Source organism: Protopterus annectens, chromosome 6.part1, assembly GCF_019279795.1.
Source record: "Protopterus annectens isolate FY-2018-M chromosome 6.part1, PAN1.0, whole genome shotgun sequence".
NCBI lineage: Eukaryota > Metazoa > Chordata > Ceratodontiformes > Protopteridae > Protopterus > Protopterus annectens.
Window position 1 is genome coordinate 275,460,021 of NC_056738.1, and position 14,598 is coordinate 275,474,618.

The 14,598-nt window shown below is 39.5% G+C and overlaps 1 protein-coding gene across 1 annotated transcript in view; it reads left to right on the top strand.

Annotated features, from left to right (window-relative positions):
• CPS1 (carbamoyl-phosphate synthase 1) overlaps nucleotides 1-14,598 on the top strand; it is a 531,928-nt gene that overhangs the window by 197,789 nt on the left and 319,541 nt on the right. The window contains exon 13 of the mRNA XM_044075706.1: nucleotides 5,782-5,877. Within this exon, the coding sequence (XP_043931641.1) occupies nucleotides 5,782-5,877 (96 nt within the window). The remainder of the gene's footprint in view (nucleotides 1-5,781; nucleotides 5,878-14,598) is intronic.

Below are 14,598 nucleotides of genomic sequence, written 5' to 3' on the forward strand. Positions count from 1 at the left end.
ATAATCCAAAAAACTTATAGCATTGTTGTTTAACCAAAGTGTAACAATTTTCTATCAAATCAATGTGAGACAATGACATGTTTACACGTGTAGTATGCTGTTGAATGGCTATCTTTCCTAGTGTACACACTTGGACACCTATCATTAATTTACAGTAACACAGTATCTCAACAAATCCACATTTTATTAACACTTATATCTGAGCTTTTAATGTATAACCTACACATTCATCCTAGCTGTCAATTAAGTATACTGTTAAAACTAAAACAATTCATTTTAAATAAATTGGAGGGTAGTCCCAGTATCCCCACTTTAAGTTAAATGCAACTAAAGATACTAACCCCAATCCAGGTTAGAAGACTGATGCTGTCCCTACTTTTACAGTTTATAACTCCATCAACTATCTGTACAATGTACATGGTAAATAATTTGTTACATAGTTCTCCTGTGAGTTTTTTTTTGTGTCTCTTAACTTTCCCCATTATCCAATTTGTCTGTTATTAGAAACACTTTCCTGATTGTTGGTATTAACATTAACTTCCATTTTTGTATAATACCGTTCTTTGCTATCAGTGTATTAAATTATGATTGACCTTATTTAGTACAAGTCCTTCACATATACTAAACGCATATGCATTTTTGTTAGTTATTCTTCCCCCCTTCTTAAAACTGCATATAAAAGTCATTTTAATTTTCCTAAAAACTATGTACATTTTTGTATGTACATAATATATGCTCCCATATCCTTAATATCCCTTCCTCATACCCCAGCAAAGTAAGTCTACATTTAGGAACATCTTTTACAGACCATGATGTTTAGAAAACTATTTTTGGTGATATTTCCATGCAAAAATACTGAACTGCTTTGACCTTTGTAGTATACATGGGTAACACAGAAATTCATTTCCACATTGGCTCATCTACTTCAGCTTTAAATGCAGAAAAAATATATAGGTTCATAGGTGTGTACTAGGCTAATGGCACTGGAGCCTTTACAAGCTTAGCCCATAGGATTACCCTGGCATTGTGCCACCCAACCTTAGTTCCTAGTGCCCCTATCGAGTAGAGCCACTGGAGTGATCCCCGGGGTGAATTTTCTATTTCCCATCCACTCATCAAGATCTCTTTTGAAGAGGGCCAGTGGGGTGCTCTGCTTGACATGTATGGGAAGTCTGTTCCATAGCATGGGCAGTCTCTGGGTTGTGAACCTGTCCCTCTAGCATGTTCTGTTGATTGTGGTAATGAGGTTGAGGTCTCTGGAACGTGTGGTGCAGAGCCTTACACACTCTTCTTAACAGGCCCTTTATCTTTGGACTATCATTTATTGCTTCCAGCAGCGGAGAAAATATTTTAAGTGGTGTTCCCACCAACAGTTTTATCAAACCTGTACTTCTTGGTGTACCAAACAAGCCCTCATATTCATTCTGCCAAAAAAATTGTTTGCATGCCCTGGGGTTGCTGCTATCCTATACAAATCATAGTTCTACTCATTTCTACTCATTGTTTAAGATCTCCATGAATATCAGCTAGAAATGTGTGGTGTATGTGTATATATATATATATATATACATATATATATATATAAAACGGCTATGGTAAGACAAAAAAACAAAAGGCCATGATATTCCTGCATGAATCTTGACCTTGGCTCAAAATGCCTTATAAGTTGGCTATATCAAGTCAATAAACTTGGAATTAAAAACACATTTCTTAGCCATCAGTATCAGATGTAATCATTCTACTCTGTTAAAGGCCTTCTCTAAATCAAGTCTTAGTAAGAATAATAACTTCCATTTTCTTAAGGCATTTTCATCAACACCTCTGTTTTAATATATAGTCAGATGTTTGCATTATCTAATATATAGGCAATGTTTTTTTTGCCTGTAGGTGGAAAGGGAGGGGGATTGGGAGTGAGTAGATTGGGAGGAGTTCTTTCAGTGCACTGAGAAATGTAAATTACCAGCAAACTAAGTAAATAAATGTCATGTTTATGTCATCACACAAGGTTAAAACTGATTTGTTTTGAGTAAATCAATGAAAACATTAAAACACACAGACACACACACACACATACACACACACACACACACACACACACACACACACACACACACACACACATAGTCAAAGGTTTACAAACTCATTTTGAATACTATCTATGAGTTGGGGCATATAGTTTACAAATTTTCCTGCATTGCCATAAATAATTTATTATCATGGTCTGTTAGAGAAATAGGCATGTAGGAAGATAGCACTGTTAAAGTTATCACTTTTTTGTATTACCATGAGGAATGCCCTTCGTTTCCAACAACGTATTGAATAGTTCTACTCATTTAGGTATTACATTTTCTTTATCATTCACCCAAAAACCAACTTGCATTCGATCATTATCCAGAATCATATCTTTGGCTTGCCCTTTCACACCATCAAGTTGTTTTTTCTGTGTAACAGGAACAGTTATAACTTCTTCCTCACTGACTGCTAGCCAAGGTAACCACAATCTTTTGCTGTCTCAAAACCGCTCATATCTCCCATCAGCCCATTGTGTTTGATTCATACATTACTGGATAATCACCGGATTCCTAGTGCAGTGTCATCCACACTAGTTATTCAGATCAGCTATGCTTTTCTACTCTTTTTTGCTAGAAGGTGGTTGGGAGGGTGGCCTAATGGTTAAGGTATTTGCCTTACAAACACAAGGTGCAGGGTTTGAATCTCACAAGGGATAATTTGCTAAACTTAAAATGGCTCAAAAGGGCAGTTAGCTTAGTACTAATCTATGAACCTGCCTTAGTATCACAACCAATGATTATTGATAACAGGGAAGTTGTAAAAATACATAGCTTTCAGTGTTAGACATACTGATTGATACTTTTTATCCAATGACCCTTTCACTTCTTTATTAACTTTATCCACCTCTTACTGAATTGATTCAACCCTCTCATAGTACTTGCTGTTGAAGTCCATGAGTCTTCCTTCCTCGTTTGCAAATCACGTTTAGAGCTTAACATAATCTGGGAGGTACACATAGGTTCATAGGTAGGTACTAGGCCATCTGCCTGAGGGCATTTTTAAGCCTAGCCAGAGTGTGTCGTCTTTCGCCACTCCATTGATTAATTAACTGAGCCTCTGTCAAGCAGAGCCAATGAAGTGATCCTAGGGATGTATTTTCTGTTACCCATCCACTCGTCAAGGCTTCTCTTGAAGAGTGTTAGTGAGGGGCTGTGCCTAATATAGTTAGGAATTTTGTTCCAAAGCATGGGGAGTCTCTGTGACAGGAATCTATCCCTCCAGCATGTTCTATTTATTGTTGTGGCGAGGTTTAGCTCACTAGAGCGCGTGGCTCGCAGTGACTTGGATTTCTTTAGGTGAAGCATGTCCATCAATTCTGAGTTGGACATGGCTTTGTAAGTCAGGCAGAGATCACCTCTGAGTAAGCGATATGCCACTGAGTACAGCCGGAGTTTTTCAGTCGGGCTGCATAGGACATATGTTTGAGGCCAGTAATCCTCTTGGTGAGGTGCTTTTCTGGTCTTTACAGCTGTTGGAAGTGTCTTGTTAGGTACATCCCAAATGGGGCATTGTACTCTATGATGGGTCTGATGAGTGATGAGTAGAGGGGCACTATAACCTCTTTATTTCTAGATGCAAACCCCTTAGTAATTAGATGGGCCACATAGAAGGATTTCCAAACTACTTTGGCAATATGATTGTCAAAGGAGAGACTACTATCTGCCTGGGTCCCCAGATCTCTTATTACCTCTTCTGTATTAAGATGACTGCAGATTGTGTGGTAATTCGTGGGTGTTTTGTTTTTCCCAAATGGGATGACTATGCATTATTTGGCATTTAGCTTGAGGCCATGACTTTGACACCAGATGTCTATCTCAGTAAGGCCTTTTTGAAGGATGTCTGTGTCAGCCGGAGAGTCAATTATGGCTCCCAGTTTGCAGTCATAGGCGAACTTGGTTAGCCATAGTCCTCCTGTGTTTGCCTGTACTTCTGAGAAATATATGCCGAACAGTAGGGGTCCCAGAACCGAGCCTTGCGGGACACCACTTGTGACTGGTTTAGAGTCGGACCTGGAGCCCGCTATTCTTACCATGTGAGTTCTGTCTGTAAGCCAGTTGGCAACCCATCTTGTGAAGTAGGGGTTTATGTTCAGGCTGGTGAGTTTTTCTATAATACCAGAGTGAGGAATGGTGTTGAACGCCTTGGCGAGAACACGGTAGGCTGTGTGAACCACCTTTCCCTCATCTATGGCCTTGGTGACTGTCTCGAAGAAGTCAACCAGGTTTAGTAGGCATGATCTGCACTTAACAAAGCCGAACTGGTTCGGGTCAAGTGTTTGGAGGTTCCCAATGTCTTTGTTAATGAGTTCCATGATGATGCACTCCATAGCCTTGCAGATCAGGCTAGTCAGGCTTATGGGGCAACAGTTACCAGGGTCAGTTGTGGCCCCTCCTTTGTGGAGCGGAATAACCGTTGCTGTGCGCCATTCTATGGGCACGTAGCCTGTGGAGAGGCTGAGGTTGAACAGCGTGTTTAGGTAGGGGGTTAGTTCGTTCTGTAGTTCGTGCAAGACGCAGCCTGGGACACCATCTGGCCCCATTGATGCTATGTTTTTGGCTTTTGAAAGGGCTGTTTTCACCTGTCTAACCTCCCATTTAAAAATAATTTAAATGTTCCCATTCCTTATCCAGACTCTGATTGTCATATCCTAATTGAATTGTATTATTTTTGTTAATGCTTTGTGCAAGCCAATATCTGTAGCTTGCAAAATATTTAGGGAATCTCTAATTTCTTTGTGAAGAAAAGGATACCAATGCACACATTCTGCACACCAATGGAGCATGATCTGATGTAATAACTCACATGTGCCCTTACAAGAAACTCTTCATAAGTACATCATTTAATCCAAACCCATATTCAAGTAATTATTCATTTATTAAGCACTATCTAATGAGTGGGTAAGGGCTACCCTACACCCACATTGCACATAAATTCTCGTAGTTTTAAATTCATTCAATTTATCTTAAGCATTTTAATATCTAAAACATTGTTCTGGAAGGAAAATGTTATTTTGATTAAAACAATCAGAACAATTAGGAAAAGTACATACTGTCCTTTATTTCCCCTTGTTTGTTTAGCTGCTGCAGTCTCACTTAACTGATTTATGTGACTAGTAACAACTAACTAGTAAATGTGACTAGTAATACAACTACTTTATCATCAGAATATTTCAGCCTTAACTTTGTATCTAATTTATACAAGCTTTTTTTTACCCACAAAATTGTTACTTCTTTGTGAAGGCTTTCATCTTCTTTGCAGTGACACATCAATTCCACACAGTACAGAACAGCTGATTATGGTATCATTTGGGACTAGATAGAATTGGCTTCACAATGCAGTTAAACAAAACACATAAGTGAGAAAATCAGGTTAAATTCTACATTTATTTAATGCAAAAAAGCACATTCTGGGTGGATTGTAGCTGCTAGCTACATAAGATTAATTATTTTCATTCTGGACTGTTGAGGTGCTTTATATTATTCTTATATCTGCCTGAGTACATTCCTGTTACATAGGTAATCCTAAGCATTATCCTGTAGGTGGACCAGTGACCCGTAGGAATATATATGATGGAATGCCATGTGATTTCTGTATCGTAACAGATAATGGTACCATGTATATCTCCAAGACCGTGTTATTGTGAGACAGATTTTAACTTTAGTTTTCTTCCTAATGTATAATATACTCATGTATTTTTGTTACCTACAGGTTTCTAAAGTGCTTATCCTTGGATCTGGAGGCCTGTCAATTGGCCAGGCAGGTGAATTTGATTATTCTGGTTCTCAGGCTATTAAAGCACTGAAGGTAAGTACTTGGAATCCTTTATTGCTTTAAATACATTATGAATGGATGGCTGTAGATTCGCCAACTTGACTCCCTTAAATTTCCTCTTTTATTTTGCCCCCATTTCTTATAAGTACTGTGTTATTACAACAGATTTTCTTTCATTGATAACTGTACAGCAAGCAGGGGGTTGTGCAATAAAAAAATGCTAGATTCTGGAGTACAACATTTTTATAAATTTGACTTATTTTGATGCATTTCAGTTTTGATAATCAGGTAGGCCCAATGACAAAGAGATATCCTGTTTTAAGGGGTGACGTTATATTGTCTTGAAACTAGCAATGCACTGGACTGCAGATGTCAAGTTAATCAGAAAACCACAGTTTCCCCTAATGAACAGCCACTTAATACAGAATGTGTTCAAACAAGGACTAGTATGATTTCATGAAACTGGAGTAAGGTGAGCATTATCAGTATTAAGAGACTGAAAAGGTCAGAATGATAGATTTCTTAAATGACTACAAAACAGAAATAGTTTGGAAAGAGAAGCTCATTCCACTCCAGAAAATGATTGATTTCTGCATTCTGTATGATGTACTAGGTACGTGCTTTTGTCATGCATGTGTTGTATAGCTTTAGCTTAGAATCCATCACACAAGCAATGAAAACAATCTCCTAGTTGTACTTTTTCCTGGACCCTTCTGAATGTAACAGATAGACACAGTGTTCCTTTACCTCCTGGATATTAGAAAATCCATCATTAGTATTTTATGTATTAAAATTAAATTCAAGCAGTGATAGGGAGTTTTTTAAACTTTACTTTTAAAGCACTATCTAAATGCAAAAAAAGTCATGTATTTTATGCAAAACCAAAATTTTGGTAAAAGTTATTTTCAAATATGCAACACTATCCCAACATGATTATGGTTTCCGACTTTTCTTATTGGCCGTAGATTAGTAAAATCAGGTTTCTATGTTAACTTTTCTTCCTTTACTACAAAATAAAGAGAATTTTGTTTTGCTTACATTACGCTGTGTTCCACTCCATAACTACATCACTAGTTGTTTAAGTTTCCTTGTCTTAGTGCAACCTACGGTACTTCAGAGGCAGGTCACATGCAAAGCTTTTGTTACAATGGAACTGAATTGTGATACTGAATTTGTGGTATTCATTGTGCCATGATTGTTGTTGTTGTTGTGTCTTTCGGCTTTTCCCGGTCAGCGGTCGCCACAGCGGAACTCCGGTCCGCTAATGATTGGCAGTAGATTTTTACGTGCTGACTTGCCGGGCCTGACGCACAACCTTCAACGAAGGAACGCCCATTCATGCATGTCGCCACACAGAAGACGCTCTAACTGAGAATCGAATGGGACAACGTCTTACTGTGAGGCGACAACGCTACCGCAGCACCACCACCGCAGTTCTCATTGTGCCATGATTAAGCAGCTTAAATGTCAGAAAATTATTTAAATTGAGCAAGTAAGGCAAAAAGCTGTTTTACTTGTTTAAGTTGAATGTTTTTTTTTTTCATATTTAAATTTAACTGTGACTTAGACATCCAAGAAATCACTGTCCAACATGCCAGCACACATGATCTTGACACCTAATTTAGTGAGTATTGCCAGGTGAGACTGTATATTACAGAGAGCACTTTTCATTATCAGCAGATCTGACTCTTTCCATCAGACATATACTGTTTCTGGTAAGTCTAAGGGTGACTGATGGTTATTTCTGCATTTGATGCTCATTGCTTGCCTGGAGTTCGCTCATTACCTCTTGCACTGGAAGAATGAACGTCAAAATGTTAACCTGCTTTAAGTGTACAAATAGGGTCCACTTCTAGATGGACCATTCTGAGGTTATAGGAGAAATAAATGAGATTGTTTTTTTTAAAGAATCAGAACTGATAATTTTTAATATCATGGACTACTCATCTGTAATTACTGGGGGAATGTGGGGATCTGTGAGAAGAATGGCAGTAATTAGACTGTGGTACTGGTGAAAATAAAGACAATGGAGGAATGTGTACAGATGGGGAGGAGACCACACCAAAGCTCACAATATGTTTTCTGTCTTACAAATAAAAACAGATGGGGAGATTGAAAATAATGAGGCTAAAATATGGACTCCAATGCAGTAACTGGAAAAATGATAAGACAAAGAAAGAGGAAATTACAATGTTTAAAGTTAAAATGAAAAGGGCATGAAATTACTAACTTTAAATATTAATGTTAAGAGTGTTGTCTTGAGGTTTACTGTCTTACACTGAATAAAGAAACAAGAAACAGATTTTTGAATGTTTCAAGATGTTATATATTTTTCAATAATAGAAATAGACAAATTTGCATTGCTATGATGAGAGGATATGTATTAGTCCTTAGGTCCTAAATAATCTTCCTGAGTGGTAATTGTGCTATGACAAAGAACAAAGGTGAATATTACATATTGGTAATACCAGGTAGGATTTTGATGAATGACTATATAAAGAAAGCTGTACATTTCAGACACACTTGCTTGTATGCCTCTACTAAAGATGAAGCATGCATTGTATAATGTTCTGCTTAAAAAATGTGAAGTGTTTGATTTTGAATGCTGTTATTATTTGGTGGAATATTTTAGTAGTCATTTAGAAGGGAGAAATGGAAAACAATGATAGTAGTAGGACCATAAGAGAATTTATAAAGAGAGTAGATGTAGAACCTGTTCATCAAATAGAAGAAATGAATGCAAGAAGAAAGAAAGATTACACCATAATAGATTATATTGTTTAGGGTAAAGTTTTAGGGCAAAGTCGGGGATGGAGAAGTAATATTTTTTTCTGAGCATAGTGTAAAGGAATGTAAAAGATTATTGTTGATTTTCTTTGTAGAAAAGAGGCAAATGAGTTTTGAAAGAGACTTTATGCTGCTAATGTGAATATGAGGGATGTTTGTGACAGTTGGGACTCATGGTGGGAGGTTTCTAAAAGTAAGCTGAAATGAGAATTTCTTTTTCAGAGAAAAAAATAAGAGATGAGAAGGAGAAGAGACATAAAGAATGGGCAGAATATTTACATGATGCAGGGGAAAACGAGTATGATGAAAGGGAGAACTATTTAAATAAATCCTAGAGCAAGGCACTGAAAACAAAGATATTTGGTTAAAGAAAAATGAAGATGTAAATTCTTTATTGGCTAAGTGTATGTATATGAACAGATTAAAGGGAGATAAGGAGTTATATGTTATAAGAGGCTGTTATGAGGAAAATAGAGAAGCATTTGGTAAATGCATATAAAAAGGAGAGACAGGATAAGATATTGGGTTTTAAAAAAATTACTAAAAATTTGCAACACGATATAGAGGCAGATATAGAGGATTATGGTTAGGTCTCTGATGTTTGAGAAATTAATGTCAAAAATTCAACTCAGAAATAGAGTAAAATGAAGCTCAAGAGATGAATTTTGACATAAAGTTCAAAGATATGTAACAAAGTGGCTGTGATCAAAGAGATTCGGTTGTAATTGTTTTGTAGAACATGGAGCTTTACTTGATTCATGCACTGCATGTTACAGAGAGACAGAGTGTAGGAGATCTGAAAAAAAAAACAGAAAAAGGAAAGAAACTGGTTTAGAAACAGCTTGTAAGATGAAACACAATTAGTGTTGCCTCACAATATAGTGGTCAGAAGCAAAGTGTATCTTCAAGCCTGTGATAACTTTAAAACTGTAACACCTTTTGGGCTGTCACACACACAAAAAGTGTGTTATTCTGAAATGTTTTACAGCATTTAAGGCTGTTTTAATTTTTGACTGTGTCTCATGGGTGCAGCTTGTTATACTCTAGTAAGGGACTAGTGTTCAAGAGTGTTGAAAGGTGATTAACAATGTAGTTTATCAAAATTTAGAATGTATTGGTAGTTCTCAGTGCTCTACATACACACAGAGGAAGTCAGAATGGCACTGACAAGAGTTAAAGTGGAGGGGCTCCAGGACATGATGGTGGTAAAAAATAATTTTATATAAACATGGATCAAGAACAGTTGGAATTTTTGCATTAAATTTTTAATGGAAGAGGAAACAGAGAGGATGTTAAGAACTGAAGACTGCTGGCTTTGGCTTTTACTGAGTATAATTAAGTGATAAATGTATGTTAGTTGAGATTGAGTAAGGTTATAAGTGTATTGGTATTAGAGGAAGTTATGTTGTAGTGAAAGGAAAACCCATTCAAGATGTATTATTAATTCTGAGAAAGATAGTTCAGGAAAAAATTGTGAAGATGGAGAGACTCATAGATGTTATGTTGCAAAAGTTTTGATAACATTCAAAACAAATTTATGGGAGCAAGGAGGGATTTATTAATTTTCTAAGGGAAAATTATAAGAATTCCTTTGTAACTGATAGCTTAATTTTTAGGTAGTAAACTTAAATTGAATATGGTTTTGATGGGGTTTTGTATTAAGTCCATTGCTTTATGGTATAGCAATTAATGCAGTTAATGCAGAATTTAAGCTTCACAAATAGGTGTGGGAATGAAGGAACGAGTAGAGGTATAAAATTCTGGCATTATTAAGTTACATCAGTGATATGTAGTGTATACATAGACAAGAAAGACTGATGAAATATGCATTAACTGTATTGTATAACTTAGTTATTGTGTTCCTTTGGAGTCAAGTATAAATGAAAGAGTTTTTGAGGGAGCTACAAATTCAGGTGAAGTATATTTTAACTCTAAACAAAAAGAGTTGGGTGTCAGACTGGTGAGTGGAAAACATATGAAAGGATGTTATTTTTGATTTAAAAGAAATGAATGTGCTATAAAGGGTATACTATCCTAGGATCCTCAAAGATTCTTAGTATCTGAACTAATTATACAGTGTGGGTTGGGTAGTTAGAACAACAGAGAATATCTTTGATTTAGAAACATGGTAACCCCCTACCTCATTAGTGGCATAGTATCATGTCTCTGAATCACAGACAGCACTGTCAGGCATGACAGTACTACCGTTCCCTCATTAGTCCATACTTCATGGTAGCATGGGCCACCTGGACTCACACACACACGAGCATCCATAAAGAAGTCACTGCATTATTGCTTGCCCTCACAGAAACACTCAACCACCTACCACATGCATGGCTTAACACACACACACACACACACACACACACACACACACACACACACACACACACACACACACACACAAAACCCGGGGCTCCTCTTTACTTTACTTACCTGAATTCATGGCATGAGCTGCAACTACTCCCATAGAAGTAAATGGACGAATGCCATCAAAAGACAGTGCTTGTTTTTTCATCTAGAGAAAATATTAACCTAGCAGAATAATTTCCTGAGATATTTAGGGTAATAGTTTTTTGTGTAGTGTTTTAGTGCATAATAAATAAGGGTTTTAAAAAATATTTTGCCTGTGGGCACAAGCTGCCATGTCAAGATGCACATGTGGTTATTGTTTAGAGGTTGCCATTCGAGACTCCCCCTGGCCCATCTGTGAGGGGCTTGGGTCCAAAGCAGTCAACAAACAATGGGATAAATTGGCCCTTAAGGGCTTTCTTCCAGCTGGTTCTTCCTTCTCTGCTGCTTCAACTCCGAGAGTTGGATCTGATAAGTACTACCCTTCTAAGGACTCCAAGACCTCCAAGGGGATAGTAAGAGGTCCTCTTTTATCTCTATTCCTGGTCCTTCTTCTGGCATGCTGGACCTGAAGGCCCTATGGCTTTCATGTTCCCTGGCCATCTTGGCACTGGTGTCAGCTCTGACTCCTCACAGCCAATCACCCTCAGTGCTGACTATGAGCAAGGCTGTGTCTCTGGCACTTAGGCTATCCAGCCCTTTTTTGGTTAAAGGGTTCCTATCACATAGTCGAACTTGTACAAGTTCGAACCCCATATGGTGGAGACCATAAGTTTGAACTTCTACAAGTTTGAGCGTTTAAATGGGAATCTCCGTAAGGGGAGGTTTCCGTTCATTTCAATGTGGTGCGATCTCGGAGTTGGTATATTTAAGTAGCGGGGGATGTGGGGGGGGGATGCAGTGGGGCTTGCTCCCTGCTTACAACAGTTTATTTTATTTTTACTTCTTTTGTTTTTTTTAATCACTAGTCGAAGTTTTGTAACTTTGAATGGAATGATTTGAACAGTCTGTGTTTGAAGTTATAAAACTTCGACTATGTGATATCTCCATCTGGTCAGGTAGCTTCTCCCCTTTCCCTGTCCACTCCACCAGAGATGTCACCAGAGTACTTGTCTTCCCCTCCCCTGGTTTCAAGTCCCCCTGGGACGGGTTCCTTATCCTCCAAGTGACCCTCCAAGCCCCTGTTTGTGGCTTCATCTGCTCATTCTTCAAGGATTGTGGGCAGTTTCAAAGCTTCTGACTTGAAGCAGCTGATGAGATCCTTTTTGCAGACCCAGATGCAATCAAGTCTTGTCTCTTCCGGTCTGGGACCTGTTCCTGGAACCTCAGCTCTATCACCCTGGTTTCCTCCCTCAGCTTCTTTGGATCCGAGGTATTCGGGCCCAGCTGTATTCCCTCCCTTGGTGCCAGATCTGATGGTATGGCCATCCTTAGGTCCGGCTCCTACCTTGGTTTCATCGATTGTGACTACTTTAGAGCTTACTGGACCTCAGGGCCAGGGCATCAAAGCTGGTGTTTCTGGGTCAAGGTTGATGGTGTCAGCTTTGGGATTGTCCCTTATGCTTGGAGCTTCATCGATCGACAGCTCAGCTCCAGCTTTGCCATAGGAATGAGGTGTAGCTCCCACAGACTTGGGCATGTCTTGGGTATCTTCAAATACTGGAACTGTCGGCACCAGGAAACCTGTGTCCGCTTCTACCTTTGATGTTGTGGAGAGGATATTCTCCTCTAAGTAGGTGGTCAGACTTCCCCAGCTGGTGTTCCATCCCCTTTCTCATCTGGGCTTGTGACCAGTCTTCAGTCTTATCCAGGACAGCCTATGATGATTGACCTTCAATTCCTTCCCCTGGTGGGGCTTCCTGCCTCTTCCACCTCTCTCTGGCTTTGCCAGAGTGGGAGGTCACAGGTAAAAGGCAGTGCAAGAGGAAGCACCTTGACTTCCCTGAGGAGTCTCTCACAGAAGATACTTTCCTGAAGGCAGGAGAGGGGTCCTCTAAGTCTCTGCAGAATGATACCTCCTTTGGCGATCTCTTGGAGTTTCTTTGCCAATGCAGAAGGTAGACCACTGAAGCCCCCTCTCCACAGGAATCAGTATTTTAGGAGGTCTTCAGCGTGGGCCCATCCATATCTTGGGTGGTTCCCCTTCTGGATGAGTTCATAGGCCTAGTGTCCCAGAGGGAGTGGAAGGAACCCAGTATGGTAGAGCCTATTCCTAAGAAGCCTGACAAAATTCTTGCTCCTCCTAAGAATTGACCATATTGAAGTAAGGGTCTGGTCGTGGATGTGATTGTGATGGCTGCCACCACCAAAAAGGACATCTCCAAGGAGACTTCCCTGGTCCATCCCCCAAACAGAGACTCTTGGGCATTGGTCCATTTAAGGAAGTGATCCTATGCTTCAGTGACATTTGCCCTGAGGACACAACTATTTATCCCTCTTGACTAGACTATGGCATGATCTGGTGTCTAAAGTGTCATGGAATGTTAAGACACAGCAGTCTCCAGAAATGCAGAAGATTCTGGAGACTCAGTTGTCTACCCAATTGTCTATTGCCAGTGTTTCCATGGGGCTTATTTCAAATGCAGCCAGTGGATTGTCCTGAGTGGCTAGCTCTGGTATTGACACTTGGATGCGACTGTGCAACTTTGCAGATTGCATCAAGGCATCCTTTATTAATGCCTCCTTTGATGACTCTTCATTCTTTGGGCCAAAAATTAAGAATACTCTTAATAGGAGCAAGCAGGAAGGGAAGGCGCTGTTTGCATTGGATTCAGAAGGGAGGCAAATGTCTCTTTTTTTAGAAAGTCACAGCAGTCTTCCTAGGACGCTCCTTCAGAGGGTTCCACCTGAGACCAGGGGGGGAACCATACTGGATGCCGCCTGCAGGGCAGGGGTAGAAGTAGGGCTTCCATGGAGCCTTCTCTGGCAGGCCCTTTCAGTGACCCTGAAGGGTTGTCGGGCTATCCTGCTTTGGAGGCAGTCGGGGGTTGCATGACTCTTTATCTAGAAGCTTGGGAAGCCATCACCTCAGATACATGGATGTTAAGAGTTATATCCAGAGGCTATACCATTTCCTTCTTGGAAATTCCACGGTTCCATTACAGGCATCTCCCAGGTGCTCCATCCAATCAGAGACTGCAGGCAGTGGTAGAGATTTAGAAGCTGCTGGCAAATCGAGTTATCCATGAGGTTCCATCAGACTAATGGGGATCTGAGGACTACTCATGGTTCTTTTTGTTGCAAAAGAAAAATAAGGACTTCAGGCCCATGTTGGATTTAAGTAAATTGAATGCTTTTGTAAAACAGACCAAGTTCTGGATGGTCAGAGTGCAGTCCATTCTACCTCTGTTGAGGAAGGCTGACTAGATGTGCTCCACAGACCTCAAGGACACCTATCATCATATCAAGACAGGAAGGCTCTCCAGGTGGTTTTTGCACTTCTGGCTGGAGACCAATTATTACTAGTTCAGAGCACTGCCATTTGGTCTCACCACTGCCCCCAGGTGTTCACCAAGTGCATGGTAGTGGTCACAGCCTGGCTCTGGCTGCATGGTTTCCATGTTTTCCCTTACATGGACAATTGGCTTTGAGCTGCCCCCAAAAGAGCATTACATA